Genomic DNA, 11,992 nt, shown 5'->3' with positions numbered 1-11,992 from the left:
CAGTTTAAAATCAAGTTTTATATGATTCAAAGAAAAAAGTTACATTACATACTCATTTAAATAATGTCAAAAGTCTGTTACATAAAACATAATTATGAAACATTTTAAGTCTTATTCAAACTACTTAAAAGGCTCAAAGTCACAAAAGATCAAGCAAAACTGCCCAGGCAATAAAGTGCACGAGGGGAGCCCACCTCTCCAGCAGCCATCAGCACCCACAGCCACCAGCTGAGGGGCTCCATGCTGAATCCACACACAAGGTTTGTGGTTCTCAGAATAGCTTTCAGACAGGAACTGTTTCCAACTTAAAATCTTTCAACAGACAAATGGAGGTGGAAGGGGGATGGTTTACACAAAGTATTTCCAAATGTAATCAGGAAATGGAAGTGTAAATTAAAACCATTTTCAACATGTATCTCTTCTTTAGAAATAGCACTACTTGGAGAATGTTCTGTGACAAGCAACCAAATACTCAAAAGACCTTATCCACCAGAATACTAGCAGGACTAACATTACTTTGCATGTCATAATTAAGAAAAATATCCAAATTTGATGCCATTTATAGTGTACAAAAATGTTTATGCTTATTTTGATGAGCAGGAGAAAGGACTGGGTGGTGAGGAAACACGAACTATGCACAACATAAGACAGCAACTGCACTGTCTCACGATAACAGGACACTCACCTATGGAGTGTCCAAACTGAAAACCTCTGAAACACACACACATTTGTGTCAAGGAACTGCTGACAGAAAGGGGCAAGCGAATGGGTATCAAGTAACATACAACGAATGACCAGGTGGAGATTTTATCAGACTACAAAGAAAAAAACACAAAACCTAGTTTTATTCAATATTCCACCTTACCATCATTTTAATAAAGGTAAATGCCAATAATTAACACACAAGACAAAATTTAAATACATACTGCACAATAAAAAAAATTCCCAGGCTACCAAATTAGTGCAACATTCTGTATGTTCCTACATTTATTCCACTGCCTGAACTTCCAATGTTTAACAAAAACCAGTGTCAGTGGCTTCTTCAACACAGGCGGCCACATTCTCTCATTTATCTATGATATGTGCTCACACAGTTGAAAAACGTCCATTTTCTAGGTAGACTGTAAGACTCACCATTCCAAGTAATATTCTGTTTGGTCAAAAAAGTTTCCTTCAAACAAAATGAACAGAAAGGCAGTTGGCTAGTATTACCGCCATTTAGCATAACTTGCATTTCCTTGCATTTCTAGTATTTGGCAAACAAAGGAAGCAGAATCTTGGCACTGCCTGCCTGCACATGAATCTCACCTCAGCTAAGCTGTACTCTGGCGGAAAGTTCATCCAACCACTGCAGACATTTCCTTTTTTTCTGGGAAGTTACTCTACCCACAATACAGTATGGATGCAGCCACAGCAAAAGGAGTCAACTGACCATGGACAAAGACGCTGGATTTCAGTGTTTATCTTTTTTGGTGTTTTAGGTACAAAGAAGAAACTGAATGGCTTGCTTTCAGCGGAGCCATGGCCAAGACTATTACACACAGACTAGATCCTGCAGCAAGTACTGGTCCCTGGGATCTGCCCAGTGGCTCATGTTACTCTCTGGGGTACATCCTTCATGACACACCATGGACACAGCTCACTAGTTCCAGTCAACCAAAATTCTAGTTCTTGGGTGACAGGAATGATTGCCTAGAATTTCCTTGAAAATGTTATGAAGAAGCTGACTGCAAAACTTATTTTTCCCTTTTAAGAGGTCCTTATTCAACCAGGTCCAATTCCAAAAAGATCTCAAAGGCCAGATAACTTCTGATTTTTTTGGTGGAATAACATGTCAAGTTTACTAAAAGATGGGTCATTATAAAAAACTTAGTTATTAAACGCTGAAAAGAAGGTTGCAAAATGATCTAGCTAGAAATTGGTGATTTGAGCACCAACAATATAAATATTTTTATAAAAAACAGTATAAAAATTAGTACCCTGTCTTATTTCTACAAAACATCAATAGAAAGGTCATAAAAATCCAGATTTTGTAAACTTTATTGCCGAAATATTTGTTTGAATGCTGGTGATTTAGATTATCAAATTTTCTACCATTTCTTTAAAAAAACAAAACAAAACAAAAAATCTTCTGAAACTACAAAAGACACTGAACAGGGTCCCAAGTGGAAAGGAAATTTAACTTACTTTCATCAAAACCAGCCCCTGATCTTCCCCTAGCCCCCAAGACCATTTTTTTTGGGGGGTGAGGCAGTGGGAGAGAAATCCATCAGTTCCATTCCTGAAAAGAAAGTTTTTAAAAACCCCATGAGTGATATCCCAGGGGACCTTTCAGGCAGAGGCTGGCATGGTGAACAGTGGGCTCCCTGGGCTCTCTGCAGAGGCGATTCTGTTCAGCTTGCCAACCTCTGCCTGCCAGCCTGGGATCTTCTTGGTCGTCATGTGGCGCCGGGCATGCTTCGTCAGGTGGTCACTGCGCATGAAACGTCGGTCACATACCGGGCACACAAACTTCTTCTCCCCTGTGTGAGTTCTGCGGTGGCGAGATAGCTCATCCGAACGAGCAAACTTTTTATCACAGCCATCCCAGCTGCAGTTAAAAGGCTTCTCCCCTATGAGGTGAGAAAATACATATTAAAGAGAAAGGAAATGCTGAGCACCTTATTCAAGGGATTAATTCATGTCGTTTTAAAATCATGTCCATCGAACTCAGAAGAAAGTGGTATCTTATTATTCTGGAATTGGATGATTTGGGTCAAGAAATCCTCCAAAAGACATTTATTCCTCCCACACTTAAAATGCAGTATGTTAGCACGCAAAGATTTCAAACTAATCTTTCAAAATATATTTAAAAATAAATCAGGCAAAGTACAAGTACAGCGACTCATGCTTGTAATCACAGCACTGTGGGAAGCTGGGGAGGATCATTTGAGCACAGGAGTTCCAGACTAGCCTGGGCAACAAAGTGAGATCCAATCTTTACCAAAAAACAAAAATAAATTAAAAATGTAGCACCGGGCGCAGTGGCTCAAGCCTGTAATCCCAGCACTTTGGGAGGCCGAGGTGGGTGGATCACGAGGTCAGGAGATCAAGACCATCCTGGCTAACATGGTGAAACCCCGTCTCTACTAAAAATACTAAAAACTAGCCGGGCATGGTGGTGGGCGCCTGTAGTCCCAGCTACTCGGAGGCTGAGGTGGGAGAATGGCATGAACCCAGGAGGCGGAACTTGCAGTGAGCTGAGATCGTGCCTCGCCTGGGTGACACAGCGAGACTCCGTCTCAAAAAAAAAAAAAAAAAAAAAAAAAAAAAAAAAAAAAAGTAGCATCCGGCCAGGTGCAGTGGCTCACGCCTGTAATCCCAGCACTTTTGAGAGGCCAAGGTGGGCAGGTCACGAGGTCAGGAGATCAAGACCATCCTGGCTAACACGGTGAAACCCCGTCTCTACTAAAAATACAAAAAATTAGCCAAGCATGGTGGCGGGTGCCTGTAGTCCCAGCTACTCAGGAGGCTGAAGTAGGAGAATGGCGTGAACCCGGGAGGCAGAGCTTGCAGTGAGCCAAGATTGCGCCACTGCACTCCAGCCTGGGCGACAGAACGAGACTCCATCTCAAAAAAATAAAAATAAAAAATGTAGCATCTGTCCAGGCACGGTGGCTCACACCAGTAATCCCAACATTTTGGGAGGCCGAGGCAGGCAGACCACCTGAGGTCAGGAGTTCGAGACCAGCCTGACCAAGATGGCAAAACTCCATCTCCACTAAAAATACAAAAATTAGCTGGGTGTGGTGGTGGGCACCTGTAATCTCAACTATCCCAGAGGCTGAGGCAGGAGAATCACTCGGACCTGGGAGGCCGAGAATGCAATGAGTGGAGATCATGCCATTGCACTCCAGCCTGGGCGAGAGTGAGACTCTGTCTAAAAAAGAGGAAAAAAGTAGCATAGGCTGGGCGTGGTAGCTCATGCCTGTAATCCTAGCACTTTGGCAGGCCAAGGTGGGCGGATCACGAGGTCAGGAGATTGAGACCATCCTGGCTAACATGGTGAAACCCCGTCTATACTAAAACTATAAAAAAAACTAGCCAGACATGGTGGCTGGCACCTGTAATCCCAGCTACTCGGGAGGCTAAGGCAGGAGAGGAAAATGGCATGAACCCGGGAGGCGGAGCTTGCAGTGAGCCCGAGATCGTGCCACTGCACTCCAGCCTGGGTGACAGAGTAAGACCCTGTCTCAAAAAAAAAAGGTAGCATCCACTCACTCTACCTTATTCCAATTTAAAGATTTTTCAGATTGGTAGAAATATATATAAAAAGCAATCTTGGCCAGGCGCGGTGGCTCGAGCCTATAATCCCAGCACTTTGGGAGGCCGAGACGGGCGGATCATGAGGTCAGGAGATCCAGACCATCCTGGCTAACATGGTGAAACCCCGTCTCTACTAAAAAATACAAAAAACTAGCCTGGCGAGGTGGCGGCGCCTGTAGTCCCAGCTACCCAGGAGGCTGAGGCAGGAGAATGGCGTGAACCTGGGAGGCGGAGCTTGCAGTGAGCTGAGATCCGGCCACTGCACTCCAGCCTGGGTGGCAGAGAGAGACTCCGTCTCAAAAAAAAAAAAAAAAAAAAAAAAAAAAAGCGATCTTATCCAAGGTGAACTTGCCCAGTTTCTACTTATCACGAAAACTCCCAAGTTTACAAAATGGCACAAGAAGGGGATTCTTCAGAACTCTTATGGTTATTTATTTTTATTTTTAGAGATGGAGTCTCACTCTGTCAACTAGGCTGGAGTGCAGTGGCATAATCTTGGCTCACTGCAACCTCTGTCTCCCAGGCTCAAGCGATTCTCCTGCCTCAGCCTCCCGAGTAGCTGGGACTACAGAAACGTGCCATCAAGCCCAACTAATTTTTTATTTTTAGTAGAGACAGGGTTTCACCATGTTGCCCAGGATGGTCTCAATTTCTTGACCTCGTGATCTGCCCGCCTCGGCCTCCCAAAGTGCTGGGAATACAGGTATGAGCCACAATGCCTGGCCATTTTTTTTTTTTTTTGAGATGGAGTCTCGCTCTGTCACCCAGGTTGGAGTGCAATGGCGCGATCTCCGTTCACTGCAACTTCCGTCTCCCAGGTTCAAGTGATTCTCCTGCCTCAGCCTCCTGAACAGCTAGGATTACAGGCGTGTGCCAGCCAGCCCAGCTAATTTTTTTATTTTTAGTAAAGACGGGGTTTCACCATGTTGGTCAGACTGGTCTCCAACTCCTGACCTCGTGATCCGCCCACCTTAGCCTCCCAAAGTGCTGGGATGACAGGCGTGAGTCCCCATGCAACGCCTGTCATTGAATTGGAAGTACTTTAGGAAACATGGAAGTAGCTTGTTTCAATCACTGCAGGTCATTCTGTCAGTACTTCTACCAAGGAAAACGGAATAAACAGTAAAACCTCATTCAGTCACCTCCCCAAATTTGGAAGCTGTGCTCTGGTATAACGTGAAGTTCCCTTGGAGAGTCCCGGTGAAATGCAGAGCTCACCGAGTCAACCAGCCCATCAAGAGCGGCGAGCAGGTCCCGTTCCCTGACACAGCCCCACGTCCATCTGCCGCGCAAATGACCAACCCTCATTTACTGCCTAGTGTTAGGCCCTTGTATCAAGCACCAGGAATATATCCAGGTGAGGTAAGTATATAACTACAAAACAAACGGAGAATACGGTAAGACCTACAGTAAACCACCAGGGTCAAAGAAGAAAGGAAGATAGAGAAACAATCCAGTAACTAACCCTAGGAAGGCCCTCGAGGGTTTCAGTAAGCAGAGATGGGCAGAGGGCCAAGGGGGAAGGGTGGAAATATGGAATCAGACACGGAACGTTGGGGAGGCTGCTTCTGCAAGGGCAGAGGCGAGTACTTCATGGGCCAAGTTTGGCCTTATCCTCAAAGCAAACAGCCACTCAGTAGAATGGAGTAGTAGAGTTCCTCTTATAATGTCTGACACCAGACTGCACTTTATTCTACACGTGGAGGCCACCACGATCGCAGCAACAGAACACAAACTCAAAAAACCCCTGAGAAATGGTGCCCTCACCTACTGAAGCGATTCTCTATCCAGCAACACTCAGACCACTGCTGGGCGGCAGGGCAGCCACAGGTCCCATGGAGCTATTTAAACTTCAAGTATTAAAAAACGTAAAATTCAGTTCCTCAGACACACTAGCCACACTTCAAGTGTGAGCAGCCAGTGCCTACCCTAATGGACAGATGGCAAACATTTCCACCATCGCAGAAAATTCTATTGAACAGAGCTGGTTAGACAACAGAGAGATCATTAGGTCAGCATAGTTTCTTGCGCGACTTACTTTAAATTAAAAACTACTCTCACAGGTAAGAAAACTATACTCTTTTAAAAAATATTTTAGAATTTGAACTTTTCTATAGTTTGGCCAGACCTTTTCCCACGATAAACATGAGTCACACTGGTAAGATATATTTACTGAATGTGAATGCACGTTCTCTTAAAAAAAAAACAAAAAACATGAAACATCTGCAATATGGACAGAAGGGGGCACTGTGAGTCAGTCTAAAAGCTACCAAGACACAATAACAAATTATACTACATTTTATCTTCCAGAGCGAGCGCTCTGTATGCAAACTCCTGATGGCTGTGCTAACAACTCCACCCTTACGAGGTTGTACAGGCTTTTCAGAACCAAAGAAAAAGCCACACTTCCACCTTCACCAGGGGTTCTCATGATCCCCTCCCACCCAAAGGCGGCTCAAAGTGTGCTTCCTGGTGTGCCCGATGCCCTACCTGCCCTGGTGCTTACCTGTGTGAGTGCGAAGATGGGCCTTAAGGTGGGAACTTTTGAAGTAGGTCTTCCGGCAACCTGGGAAGCTGCAAACATAGTTCCTCCTTCGGGAAAAGTCTACCTGAGGGACACAGTTTTGGCTAGAGGCGATGAACACTGGAGCAGGGGCAAGGGGCAACAACTTGGTATTCCCGGCAGCCATGACACTGGCTGCAAAGGGGGCAGGCGGAGGGAGGGCTCCCTGGGGCAGGACCAACATCACAGCTCCCTGAGGCACCGGAGGTCCCACGAACACAGGTTGAAGCGCTGGAGCAGCCTGAGCTAGGATGGGTCTCACAGTCCCCACAGACAACTGGGGAGGGGGCTTCAAAAAAGCTGGTAACATGCCACTTTGTCCAGTCACGGGGATCATCTGGCAAAGGACAGGAGGAGCAGGGACAGAGACAGAAATCAGAGGAGTGGTTTTCCTGGGCAGGTCATTTTCATAATTCTTTGGTGAGCAAGTCTGAACTGCAACAGGCCACCCTGCCTGCTGGCCTTTGTCAGTGAGGAGCAGGCCACCAGACTTGTGCAAGCAGGGCTGACAGGACACCAAGTTAGTGTTGAGTAAAGTGTCTGTGAGGTGTGTGTCCTGCAAAGTTTCAAAGTGTCCCAGAAACTGCTCTTCTCCTCCTCTGCTGTCAGAAAGCCGGCAATCTGGAGTCTGGGTGGTGGGAAAGCAGGCAGCAGGGCTCTCCCCAGTGTGTCGGATCACGCTGGTCCCCATGGCCCTGCAGGGAGAGCTGGGCACTGGCTCCAAACCCAGCAAGCCCCTCTCCACGCCCCCGCTCAGCGCTGTGGCCGCTATGGCAGAGGACTGGAGGACGTCTGTGGCTGTGCATGCTTTGGAATCTGTTACTTGGGGAGGAACAGGTGTCCTTGTCGATGGCTCCATGAGATCAGGGCTCTGAGGAGGAGTTATGCACTTAAAAAACAAAAGTACCATGTGAAAAGGTTGCTTTAAATTTTGAAAGGGACTTAATTCATCACAATGCTCCCAATACCTTTACACTGATCATCTAGACACTCGGCTAACCTTGTTTTCAACATCCCAGTGGGTTTCAAGGCTGCATGGGGCACTTTGCTTTCTCAGCTTATTCCCACAGTGTTTACCTCTCCCAAACCTATACAAGAGCCCAATGCAGGGAACTCTGAGAGGATGTCCTGGCCGCCAGGCCGACCACTTCTGCAACCTTCCTGACAACCCACAGGCCCTTCCCATCCCTCTCCAAATCTGCTTTCTACACTCTTCTTTCAGAGAAAGCTTCCAGCCCAGGACAATCACAATCTCCACTTCTGTTAGCAACCTACCATTCTCAACTTCTCCAAGCTGAGATGCAATTTTTCCAAGTACTTTCACAGATGCAGCAAATTAAAAAACCAAAAACAACAGTGATTTACTGCACTCAACGAAGGCAATCTGATGTCAAAGCACATGCTTTCTCCAGCTACTACCCACATATCCTGATACTAGGCTGGGTCACCAGGAGAACCTAAGCTCCACCCCAAGATTCCCCTGGGGAAGTAATTTTCACTTTCTTACATTAATCTGTAGGTTTCATCCCATGGACATTAACCACATAGCAAGGTATGATCCATCCATAGAAAGAGCACATTTTTCAGAAATGAATGAAGAGTGTTTTTGTTCTTTTATTTTTTTTTGAGATGGAGTCTCGCTCTGTCGCCCAGGCTGGAGTGCAGTGCCGCGATCTCGGCTTACTGCAACCTCTGCCTCCTGGGTTCAAGCGATTCTCCTACCTCAGACATCTGGAGTAGCTGGGACTACTACAGGCGCCCACCACCACACTGGGATAAGTTTTGTATTTTTAGTCAAGATGAGATTTCGCCATGTTGGTCCGGCTGATCTCGAACTCCTGACCTCGTGATCCGCCTGCCTGACCCTCCCAAAGTGCTGGGATTACAGGCTTGAGCCACCATGCCCGGCTGAAGGAATTCAACACACTGAGTTCAGCTACTCTAGTCATTTCACAAAAATGCTCCTCTCCCATCTCATCTTACCAGAGTTGATAAAGAATGGAAGTCTTTTGGTAGTTCAGGTGTGGCTGCATCCATATGCACAGTGGTGGTGACATCCCCAGAATCAGAGACAGGCGTGAGAGGTCTTATCCGCAACAGGTCACCCTTCTGGGATCTTTGACCCCAGGAGCTCATACAAACAAGAGCCTCAACAGCTTCCATGTCTGTCTGCTCCAAGATGCTGCACGTAGACCTTTCGCTGTCATGCCGCTTCCTCTCCAGGATGGACTCACATATGTCCATGATGTCAACCTAAAGGCGACACAACACAATGGCTTCTCAGTGCAGGGGAAATACAAAGGCCACCCATGATGGGCATGTGGATATGCACACCAGAGGCCTACACTACGCATGTAATGCACATGCAATACTCCAGAGCAACAAACACCAGCTGTAGTAAAAGATGTTCAAAGAATGCTCATGACAATTTGGCTCTTAAGCCAACATTTCAAAGACAGAACTAAGACAGCAAGTGTTGCCACCAAATATCTTGACTCTTAAAAAACGCTAATAAGTTCATATTTTTCTTGGGTAAATGATTAATAAAATTAACTCCTGAGGTGCAAGCCAAACAGTGAAAGCAGCTGCTCAGGGAAGAGGAGCCAACACTGAGGCCATCCTAGTCAGTCTGTCAGTAGCTGAGGTGCCCTGACCATGGCTCTTTGAAGCAGCAAAGCCGCCAAAGCAGTGTCCCTACAGATGCTCTCAGGGACTCTGGCGCCTTCCCTCCATGCCCCAAGCAGGTAGGGCCCATGGCGATTCCACCAGTTCCCTCCACAGATTCGGAGCAGAAATCATCTGTTACTGTCCCAAGGCTAGCAGGTGGTAACAGGAAGCAAACCTCTGATCCCGGAGAGGACCTCTGCAGTTTTTTTTTTTTTTTGAGATGGAGTCTCGCTCAGTTACCCAGACTAGAGTGCAGTGGCACAATCTTGGCTCACTACAGTGCCCGCCACCACGCTTGGGTAATTTTTGTATTTTTAGTAGAGAGAGAGTTTTGCTATGTTGGTCAAGCTGGTCTTGAACTCCTGACCTCCCGGGTTCAAGCGATTCTCCTGCCTCAGCCTCCCGAGTAGCTGGGATTATAGGCGTCCGTCACCACGCCCAGAAAATTTTGTATTTTTAGTAGAGACGGGTTTCACTATGTTGGCCAGGCTGGTCTCCAACTCCTGACTTCAGGCGATCCACCCACCCTGACCTCCCAAAGTGCTGGGATTACAGGCGCCCAGCCTTGTTTTTTTTGAGACGGAGTCTTGCTCTGTTGCCCAGGCTGGAGTGCAGTGGCACCATCTTGGCTCACCACAACCTCTGCCTCCCAGGTTCAAGCGACTCTCCTGCCTCAGCCTCCCCACTACCAGGATTATAGGCGCCCACCACCATGCTCGGCTAATTTTTATATTTTTTATAGAGAGGGGTTTCCCCATGTTGGTCAAGCTAGTCTCGAACTCCCGTCCTCAGGTGATCCGCCCACCTCAACCTCCCAAAGTGCTGGGATTACAGACCTTCTCTTTAATCTGGAAGGGGTGGAGGAGGAAGAGGATGGAATGAGCTGATCTCTTCCAAAAGAAAACTAATCCGGGGGTGAGAAGGTGATATTACTCTGAGAGGGAGTATATCCCTCCCTCCCAGGGAGGTTACAGGGGGCTGAGATCGCGCACCCACTGCACTCCGGCCTAGGCGACAGACCGAGAGTCTGTCTCAAAATGAAAAAGGAAAAGAAATGTTAAATGTACGAAGATACACGTTTCCTCTCAATTTGCCATGCACCAAAGCATCAAAACTTTCCGTCTGCCTGGGTTCCCCGAGATCAAACAAGACGAGGCCACCTCAAATCCCCGGCCTCAGTCCTACAGGCTGCGCCACGAAACCCCCTGTGAAGTCACAGAACCCGGCGCCGAGGCCCGCTCACCACACGGACGGGAAGGGACCCGGCCCACAGTGCCCGCACACCACGAGGCCCACACTCGGCCCACGTCCACGGATACCTCCCCGAAATTCCGGGGTCGCGACGCTTATGGCCCCCAACTCTCGCGTGCCGCGTTCCCGCCTCCAGGCGTTGCCCCGCCCCCAGGGCCGTGCCGCGCTTCCGCCTCCCGTCGTTGCCCGGGCCCCCGGACCTTGCCCCGCCCCCAGGGCCGAGCCGCACTCCCGCCAGCCGCTATTGCCCCGCCCCCACGGTCGCGCGCCCCGCCCCCAGGACCCTGTCGCGTTCCCGCCAGCAACTCTTGCCCCGCCCCCACGGCCGCGTGCCGCGTTCCCACCAGCCGCTCCCCCACCCAACGGCCGTTCGGCTCACAGGACCGGGGTGACGTCATGGCTGGAAATAGCCGCGGGGCCAGCGGGGCGGGGCCGCCCAGGAAGCGCGAGACAAAGCTGCGCAGGGCACACGCCCCCTCCTCGCCCCCGCCGCCGCGGGCGCGCCCCGCGCGGCCGCCGCCACGCCCGGCTCCAAAGCCCGCCCAGGCCCCCACCGGCGCGGCCGCAACGAGGACCCGCACGCCCCACCTCCCGCTTTCATAGGCGCGCGGGCCCCGCACCGCGTCCCCCGCCTCGCCCCTCGCTCAGACAAGTAGTCCAGCCGCGGCAGCCCCACCACTCACTGCGCGCGCGTCGTCTGGGCCCGCGGAGTCCGGCGTATGCATCGTGTCGGGCAGCCGGGAGCAACAAAGCGGCCGCGGGGCGTAAGCTCGGCGCAGCAGCGGCCGCACGTGCGTGGCGGGCTGCGGTGGCGGCTACCGGGAGCTTCTGTGGCCGGCACGCGCCTCGCCCGCCCGCGCGGCTCTGCCCCGGCGCGGCCCTCGCGGCGCGGGAGGGGCGGGGCGGCCGCGGAGGGAGCGGCCGGCGGGGCGGGGCGCGGAGGCGAACCAAAATACACCGCGCCCCCCGTCGGGGCGGGGCCTGTCGCCGCCAGCCAATTCGCGCCGGGCCGGTAACCGGCCGGCCAATGAGCGCCGCGGGGGGCCGCGTGATCGGAGCCTGGCCGCGGCGTGATCGGGCAGGGCGGGACGCGGCACGTGTTTTGGTCGGAGCGAGGGGCGGGGCCTGAGGCCCTGGAAAGTAAGGGAAAGGTCGCGGGGGCGCGCGGGGCGGAGAGGGCGCCGCGGCGGCAGCGGCGGCGCCTGG

General features: G+C 50.1%; 1 protein-coding gene across 3 annotated transcripts; it reads right to left on the bottom strand.

Annotated features, from left to right (window-relative positions):
• On the bottom strand, positions 1-11,680 carry KLF11 (Kruppel like factor 11). 3 transcript variants are annotated; one of them, XM_030921615.1, is made up of 4 exons: positions 11,470-11,680; positions 8,852-9,121; positions 6,812-7,757; positions 1-2,612 (listed from the first exon to the last, which is right to left on the bottom strand). In XM_030921615.1, exons 1-4 carry the CDS (start codon positions 11,509-11,511, stop codon positions 2,332-2,334), a joined length of 1,539 nt encoding a protein of 512 aa, XP_030777475.1. In that variant the 5' UTR covers positions 11,512-11,680; the 3' UTR covers positions 1-2,331. The 3 variants fall into 3 exon arrangements, with proteins under 3 accessions (XP_030777475.1, XP_030777476.1, XP_010377980.2); XM_030921616.1 differs by lacking the exon at positions 11,470-11,680 and adding an exon at positions 10,779-11,052; XM_010379678.2 differs by lacking the exon at positions 11,470-11,680 and adding an exon at positions 10,855-10,924.
• Positions 11,681-11,992: the final 312 nt, after the last annotated feature.

The sequence above is a fragment of the Rhinopithecus roxellana genome, chromosome 17, assembly GCF_007565055.1.
Source record: "Rhinopithecus roxellana isolate Shanxi Qingling chromosome 17, ASM756505v1, whole genome shotgun sequence".
NCBI lineage: Eukaryota > Metazoa > Chordata > Mammalia > Primates > Cercopithecidae > Rhinopithecus > Rhinopithecus roxellana.
Note: the sequence above shows the minus strand (reverse complement) of the source record. Positions and strands in the feature narration are given on the sequence as shown.